This window comes from Eublepharis macularius, chromosome 3 (genome assembly GCF_028583425.1).
Source record: "Eublepharis macularius isolate TG4126 chromosome 3, MPM_Emac_v1.0, whole genome shotgun sequence".
NCBI classification, from domain to species: Eukaryota; Metazoa; Chordata; class Lepidosauria; order Squamata; family Eublepharidae; genus Eublepharis; species Eublepharis macularius.
Genome location: NC_072792.1, coordinates 79,190,937 through 79,199,911, shown reverse-complemented (window position 1 = coordinate 79,199,911; position 8,975 = coordinate 79,190,937). Strand labels below are relative to the sequence as shown.

General features: G+C 43.4%; 1 protein-coding gene across 1 annotated transcript; it reads right to left on the bottom strand.

The window, feature by feature from the left end:
• Positions 1 to 422: 422 nt before the first annotated feature.
• LOC129325580 (uncharacterized) lies at positions 423 to 8,935 on the bottom strand. Its single transcript, XM_054973332.1, has 6 exons — positions 4,168 to 8,935; positions 3,593 to 3,769; positions 3,161 to 3,325; positions 2,329 to 2,505; positions 2,105 to 2,218; positions 423 to 931 (listed from the first exon to the last, which is right to left on the bottom strand). The coding sequence occupies exons 1-6, from the start codon at positions 4,508 to 4,510 to the stop codon at positions 780 to 782; spliced, it is 1,128 nt and encodes a 375-aa protein (XP_054829307.1). The 5' UTR covers positions 4,511 to 8,935; the 3' UTR covers positions 423 to 779.
• Between the last annotated feature and the right edge of the window lie 40 nt (positions 8,936 to 8,975).

Genomic DNA, 8,975 nt, shown 5'->3' with positions numbered 1-8,975 from the left:
GGTCTGTCAACTTATGGTTCTAGAGTCTGCTGCAAGCTGCGGCTTCTCCCTGGATTTCTGTCATGCAGTAACAGTATGTCAATAGATTTTCACCTTTACAACTGTTCCATGTTTGCTTGCTCCACTGGACTGATAGTTCAGGAAACAACATAAACCTATGTTATGAATGACTCTGTGTGGCATCTTTTTCAATTTTTCCCCAAGATAGGGACCGGTGGGGTGGTTGCCTAACTGCTGCAATTAACTAACATCTTGAGGTGTTCTCATGTTTACCCATCACAGACACATACGGCCTTGTCAACTATTGAAACCGAGCCATGATAGATGTTAAGTGTCAAGCATAATAAATAGATTGCTCGTGAACTGCGGGGACACCTCTGAAAAATTCTCAGTCCATAACAACGTTTAACACACACAATGTCTTATTTTTTAACATTGAAAACAGATTTATTTATCAGAAACAAATAACACAGACTTCCCAACACCAAGGAACAAAAATCTTGTCACTGATTCAAAATTCCAATTTTGCATGACATTAGAACCACACAGTGATTAGAAAAAAATGAAAATAAGATCTTGCTTTTGCTGTTCATGAGAAATTATTATCCACATTGCAAACAACTTCAACATGATTCATAAAGCACTGGAAATAATTGACATGTGAGAGTTGTCAATTGTAATCTTTCCTTCCATTACGTTATTTTTAAACATACATTTTTTTTCTTTCTGAAACAAACTAAAATATTGCTTAAACATTCTTCAAGCTGACATAACACTGGCTAATTCTTCTTGTCATCTCCTGATAGCTCTGATCCTGAGCTACGATGACCTCGCTCAAGTGCAGAAACCTTTTTCTTTAGAGAACTCAGTTCTTTGTGAAGGCTTCTATTGTTTCTCTCCAATCGGCATATTCTTTCATGGTATCTTCCCACTGTTGAGAAACAGCAAAAAAATTTATTTCTTCATGAAGAGATGGGTTTCGACATTGCGAGAACTTTGCGGTTATCAAAACCACACCAGTGACAAACAATTTTTTTTAATCCTTGTGGAAAACTTGAAGGCCATTCCTGGCATTTTTCAAGGTTTGAAAATATCCACAAAACAATCACCAGGTACGGTTGGTGGTGCTGAGATGGCTCCAGAAAACAAAATCAAACAGAGTCCAGTTGTACCCTTGATACTGACCCATTTAATTTAAGCGTAAGTTGTCGTTATGAGTTGCGCTCTTTGTACGTTGCATAGTGGGTCAAAAGATAATGGTTAGGTGCATAAAAGGAGTGGACACTGTGGGGTAGATGCTTACATTTCCATCTGATATGCCAATGCAACCATATTCTTATGATATTGAGATCATTTTGCCCATGATAAGGTACATGGAAGCCAAGCTATAACTACATGTTTGCAAATTGCAAAAGAGTATGGCCTCACCTCCCAGACCAACTGAAACTAATGCAGCAAAATCTGTGGAGAAACATAGCTCTCACCACTGGACGCATCTGACGGAGAGATGTGTGTTCCACGAAAGCCGATATTTTGGCTTTTGGTGTTCACAGTTCTCTTTGTCAAACTTTATCTGGTGGGGAGAGCCCTGGTTATCAAAGGAATCCGCAACATTGGAAGTGGTTGTTCTCGGAGGTGCCGGAGGAGTCTCTTTTATTCTGCAACCGCAGACTAACGTGGCCACTCCTATGACCCATTACAGGGATGGACTGATCTGCATACCAGGGGGAGATGTTTGCATCCACATATTGGAAGGAGTTGTTTGAATCCACCCTGCACCCACCACGCGTTCAAAACCTATGAAAAATGTATCCTTTGTGCCTACTTGCATCTGCCAAATAGTCTAGTGATTCATGAAATGTGCTTCAATTACATCGGTTATGTCAATAGTTTTGAACGGACACTATTTGATTATGTGACCACAGACTAGAACTGATGACTTATCTGGATCTATGAATCCACATATCAATGACTCGGTGAATGTTTCCCTACTGACTTCCATACGTGATGTGGGATTGGTACTGTCGCGCCTGATCTGAGCCGCGTGATCAGAAACACCACACCAAACTCTGCCTCAAGTTTTCCTTGGAATAGTCATACTTACTTCTTGATAGACATAGAGATTGTATTCCCAGCATACTACGATAGATCTCGCCAATATCAGCGGATTGGTCTTTATTTGGCATCATGTCACGCAAACCTCCCGCTGAAGTATCACCTGCAAAATTAAAGTCAGTCAATATTTTAGGCAGATATTGAAGTGTCACCCAGCAAAATAAATCAGCGAAAAATGTAACTCCACTCAAATGTGGCATAGCTAAAACGTGCCTGTGGAAAATGAGAGAACTGGAGTTCCCTCTGCATCCTCGGTTCTGCCTTCCTCAACGGCGTTTCTGTCCTCATCCTCAGCATCAGAAGAAGTTGTTTCCTCAATTATGTGAAGTTTGTGCTCAGCGCTCATGGCATACTTTCTCACTGCGGCACCACTGTGTGTTGCTAAAGAAGCTAGAAAGAGAAAAGGTTTTGTTAGAAATTTCCAGAGGAATCCCACATCTGAAGGTTGTGCAAGTGTTGGCAAGGCTGTAGTTTGAGCCTATGCTTGACATCTTTAGAGCCGCAGTGTGTTTTGTTCAAGGAATGAACTGATCTCCTCATCACCACATGTTGGGCATTGTTTACATTCACGATGATGAAGGATGGAAGATAAGTCACCACTTTGGGTTATGAAGACTTTGGACTGCTGATACAGAGACAATTTTTTCTGCCGGAGAAACCGCGCAGAAGATAACAGCCTTAGGCACAGGAAAAAACAAAGGAAACAAGATAATGGGAACACTGCTAAACACCCTTGAAAAATAAAGGCTGAAATTGTTTTCTAGTGATGAGAGCTATATCAAGAGATCGTGTTCACTTCACGTACCACTCAAGAAACGTTGACAAGGTGTTAGTTGTACTCTACTCACCTTCAAAGGAGTCATCATGGAGAACAAATATGTTTTGTTTTAGCTGAGAGTGGATCTGGTTACCTTGATGGTATTTTGCCCAGGCAATAGTGCTTTGATTGGCAAAATAATGGCCATTCATTCCTGCAGAATCTCATGCAATCCCACAATTTTCAGAGCAGCTCTTGATGGCACGTGTGAACCACACAAAAAATTACCTGAGGTACTCGGTTGTGGAGATACATCTCCGGGCATTATGGTTTCAGGAGCAGTCATGTCATCAGTTGCTTCTTCGTGACTACTGCCGGAAGATATAACGATTACGGTTTCTTCAGTTTCTAGGCAATGAGATCCACTGTCATCTGTTCTTTCTCTCTCTGAAGCTAGTGATTTAATACAGCAGAATTCCAATTAATGATCTTGTTATTGGTACATGGAATACACCACTCACTTCTCAAAGTACTTGGACAAGAAAGCAAATTTTTAAAATTGCACCATTTTCTGATCTGATGACGGATCAAAAAACAAATTAAAAATGGTGGCTTTGTTTGGAGTTCATGACTTCCTAAGAATCCTGGCGATGGTTTTTGAATTAGTTTGCCATGGGTAAACTCTAGTAAGCTGACAATCACATAAAAAGTTAAACTTACCTTGAGGAACTGCTGCTGTATTGATCTTTGCTGGGTCTTCAGTTGTCACTCCAAGAGGTGCATAGGCTTGCGCATCAGATTCTGCTGCACTTGATGATTCCACTGCAACAGTTTCTGAATTCTCATCATCCTCAGATGAAGTTTCTTCAATCTTGACTGCTCTTTCACAGATAATCTCTGAAATGAAAAATCATTTGAACAATGGTAAAAAACGGAATGATCGCCCTGATAATGTTTCCCTTTACTTACTTTGCTTTTTATGATCCAGGCATTCAGTTAAAGGGATCAAACAGGATGCATAGCATAAAAGTGGTGACCGGGGGAATTGCATATTAACATGAAAGATGCTTTTGAGGAGATGGTATTTCTCTAAGAACACTCTATGGCTTTCCAATCGTGACAAATAATTCGAAGATTAAAATTAGAGCGTGACAAACAGAAGGTTGACTTCAAAAACCACCCATTTGTTAATGAGGAATGAAGTCTCTTTGAGAACATGCCACTAAAAAGGTGTCATTAAACATGGGGGACTTGCATGGTCCGCCATGGAAGGGGGGGGGGTTCAAAAAACTCACCATCATGAGGTCTTTCTTGACATCGAGGCCTCCCTGCCGCCTTCCAGATTAGCATCATCGCGTTGTGCACCCTAATTCTACGACTGCTTCTAGGAATGCATTGCAGTGCCTCCATTGATGAAATGAAATCGGACTTCAGTTTTTGGAATTTGCTTCGACACTGGTTGGCCGTTCGATGAAATCCGCGACTGCGTAGCACTCTTGAAAGAAATCGATAGATGCCGCGGTTGCTTGATTGCGTGCTGGCCATTAACCGAGATGCATGCCCACTCCTCCGAACAACCCTCAGAAGAAGAGATACCTCCTCCACTTCCCAGACATTTCCATGACGCCGGGAAATCATTTTGCACCAAGTGAACTGCGCCACACACAAATTCCAAAAAGTTCTCTCAAGAGTGATTGGTCTCCCATTTCATCCGCCCGCCCCCTCAACGATTTTAGCCAATCGTCTTAGTGCCCGCCAAAAACATGGAATGTTCTCAAGTAAAAATTTATTTTGGTGGACAGATCAAGTGGAGGCTTATGATAATTTCTCAGAAGCGTGTGGACTTGTGACTGTGACATTGAAGTGTATTTTTGTTTAATTCGTGGTGAACACAGATAAACCATTTTAAAAAAAAATCTAGGACAAGATTTCCTACCCTACCGCACCGTTTTTTACTCTTTCGTGGATGGATGAACGTGAAACTCGATTTCTTTTCCATCACGTGACTAGTAAAGGGGAAAGAAATTGTGGGAACCGAACAAGACAGTGGTGCGTGTGCGAATTGACAGGGCAAAGAATCACACAACGCTTTAGACTGACTGCATTCCTTGTGCTTGAAAAAAACGGGACCGAGTACTTTTTTTTTAATAAAACAAAGCGCTACTTCACAAAACATACATACCGCTTTTTTTTTTTTTTTAGGTGTTTCAGAGTCAGGAAAACTGGACTGGGGAGGGGGTCAACACATCAATCCACTGTAATCCGCCCCTCTTAATTTTGCTCCATCACATGTGTAGTCATCGCGACATTTGAGTGGAAGAACTGGTCAATCTGCTCCTGCAAGTCTACTCTATGCTCTTTGCCCTAAAAGACACAAGCACAACTATCCCTAGCAAATGTCCTTCCTCCCCTCTAGGAAGTCATGATTTTTCTCCCGCCAAAAATGTGGCCACGATGATAGGCTGGCCAACTTGGGCGGGAGTTTTCCTTGGAACTGTGCGTTCTCCACTCTTGTGAACACATTTGTCTCACGGCATACTTTGGAATTGCGGAGGATTTTTTGAGCCCGATTTTATTCTGCTGAATTATGTCTGCGGTCCGAGCATTGGCACTGGCCTTGCTTCACATCATCTTTATCTATATTCAGCGATCGATCGATGCCTGCAACAGTTACTGGATGCGAGTGGTTAGAAGAAGGAGAATGCTTAGGAAATCACTTGCACTGAGGTGCATACCTCCGCCTTTATGGAGAACAAGGAGAACAGCAATGAACAGAGCACGTTTTCTCGCTGTAGCCGGAATCAGAGTCCCCCGTCGCTACTGGATTTATCCCCGTAGCAGGGACTGGTGGGACAATTTCGTCACTGCCATATGGGATGACCAGCTGTGGATTGAAAATTTTCGTATGACCAGGGAGACTTTCAATGAATTGGTTCATTCCATAGGGCACCGTCTTTCCCGTCAGCGCACCAGACTTCGCAATCCAATCTCTGTGGAGATGAGAGTCGCCATAGCACTTTGGTATCTTGCCAACTGTTCGACTTACCGTCAATGCATGAACCAATTCGGAGTGGGTATTTCAACAGTGGCAGGAATCGTCTTGGAGGTCTGCTTGGCGATAGAATTGGAGCTACTCAGTAGAGTCGTGTGCCTTGGACCTGATGTGGCGAGGGTGAGTACGCACTCATCTCCCAGAGTAACAGTCTCCATTCAAACTGTACTGGTCAAAGATTACAATTTGAAGCACAAAAAACTATGTTGCTGACACGTAGGCAATGAGCTGCACCTTTAAACCAATTTTATCGTGCCATGAGCTTTCGAGAGTCGCGGTTCCCTTTTTTCTTGTGCGTTTGAACAAGCGAACTGTGATTCTCAAAAGCTTGAGCTACAGTAAAATTTGCAAGTGCTGAGGGTTCTACTGTACTCTTTTTTATTTCACTAGTACAGACTATGGCTAACTCCTCTGGATTCTGGAGATGTGAGACTGCCTCAGCGCTGTAGTGAGGAGATTATGAATATAGGCGGTGGGAGAAAGAGGGGATTCTCTCTAACAGCAATCTTGTTTTTTTCTCTTTCATTGCAGATTATGTCTGGATTTCAGAAACTTGGCTTTCCTCATTGCATTGGTGCAGTTGATGGCACCCATGTTGCCATTTGCAAATTTAAAGGCCGTGGACGGGAGTACATCAACCGCAAGAAATTCAATTCCATTCTCATCCAGGGCACGGTGGACCATACTGGAAGATTCATTGATGCAGAGGTTGGCTGGAGTGGGCGGAACCATGACGCCTTTGTTTTTGTGAATTCTGCAATTTGTACGGCAATGGATGCGGGGGTGTTTGTGCCAGGCAACCCCAGTCTTACAATAGAGGGTGTAACCGTGCCACCACTCATCATATCTGATGCAGCCTACCCCATGAGAAGGTGGCTGATGAAGCCCTTCAATAGGCCCCACACTCCCGCAGAAGCATACTTTGACCGCTGCCTCACCAGAGCTAGGACCATAGTGGAAAGATGTTTCGGACGTTTGAAGGGGCGCTGGAGGTGTTTGAGGTCACAGCTTATGGTTGCGGAGGAGAATGTGACCTGCATAGCTACCGCGTGTGTGGTGCTACATAACATTTGTGAATTGAAAGGTCATGGCATTCCAGAGGATGATTCTCCCGTGAGGCCTGTGGAGGTGGATGAGGAATCTCTTGAACTCCCTGTGGGAGACAGAAGGCACCGGGAGGAGGGGAAGTTGGTGCGCGATGCCCTTGCACGCCACATGTTTCGAAACAGAGAAATCTAACAATATAAAAAACTCTTCAGTCTGATTGTGAAAAAATCTGTGGTTGAACTTGTTGCATGTTCAGAGGTTGGACTCACGGTTTCAAAAAATGTTTCTTGTTGGTTTTGCCTTGATTGGATGTGTCATGCATTCAGTTGCAAGTGCTGGATTCCTATGAAACATGGTTTGTTAGAAAGCTTTGTTTAGAGATTCAATGATGATCTAATGAGTGAATTCTCATTGTTCCATTCCTGTTTTGAAATAAATTTTTATAACATCATGGTAAGAAATGTTCTGTTTGGTGGGCATCAAGTGAGCAGGAGGGGTTTCCACAAAGAGAGAAAGTGAAAAAAAGGGTTCATCATTGCACAGCCCAGGGGTGCCAAGATGGTCAGCACACTGTTGAATGCTAGCTTATCCGTGTGAAACAGCATCAGATCCACAAACACCCTCCCCCAACGTCACACTTCCACAGTGTTCCCTGCGATGGGAACCACCTACAGAACAAAGGAAAAATGACAACCACACACCAAAGTACTCTATTATAAAAAAACCATTCTCTCCTTCAAACTAAAATTGAGAAGGACAGTGTGAGACATAACACAGGCAGTACATAACACAACTAACCATACTGTGCAGAATTAAACCAAACTCTATTACGGGAAATAAAAAAAATTATTTCTTTAAGGTCTTTCAGGTTCCCATTTGGTGGGCACAACAGGACACGAAAGCAGCCCACAACACCAAATAACACAAATAGCATGCACAAATTCTGCCAGCAATTTTGATCGGGGGATTATTGTGTGTGAATTACGTAGTGTTATCTCTCTGGTTGAGGGAATGCTGTCACGGCCTTAGGTCTGCACCCACCGGTTTTTATATTCAAACAAGTGACATAAAAAATCCTTTCTTATAGCAATTGTGTTTTGGGTTGCTCTGTAAGGTGAGGTGACTTGTGCCCTATTTTCCCCTATAATAATAATAATAGCATTCGATTTATATACCGCCCTTCAGGACAACCTAATGCCCACTCAGAGCGGTTTACTAACTGTTATTATTCCCCCAAAAAAGTCACCCTGTGAGGTGGGTGTTGCTGAGAGAGCTCCAAAGAACTGTGTCTCGGCCAAGGTGACCCAGCTGTCTTCAAGCGGAGGAGTGGGGAATCACACCCAGCTCTCCAGATGCCCTTTGGTGTTCTCCCCCACCACCAATGTAGACGGTGTCTGGTCTACCGCACAGTTAAAGGCACGAAGTTGTGTGGCACGAGAACCGCCCTTCGAGGTGGAACCAAATGCCCCCCCCCTCCAGGTTGGTTTGCCTTGGTGCTTGCTTGGGGGGTTGGAGGACAGGTAGGAAACGTTCCCCTGATGTCACTGGGCATCTTTCATGCAATATTCCTAACCCCAGAACGACCAGCCTCTCTTATTTTCAACGTGGGAGATGATGGAGAAAGAGGGTGCCAAGAACAACATATTTTTCAGTCCATTAAAAGGACCACCCAACCGGCATCTGCCTGAACCATGTTAGAGGAAGTTAGGACAGGTGGGAGCAGGCACCATGAAAGTTGGCAGCATTTTGATTACAAAAGGCCACCCTGAACTACCTGGGAAGATGAATTCCTTTTTCTCCATATAGAAACATGGATATTGTTTGAAGAATGGGGCACCTTGTTTTGGAGTCCACCATGAAGGTAAATGAAGTACTGTGGGATGTTTATTTTGTGAAGGCACACCTCTAAAAATGTTTTCACCATGCTTTAAGTGAGATGGGCCCCCCTTGCACCATCATCAAACACCGTGTCTTCCCCCCCCCCCTCACCCATCCCAATCCCCT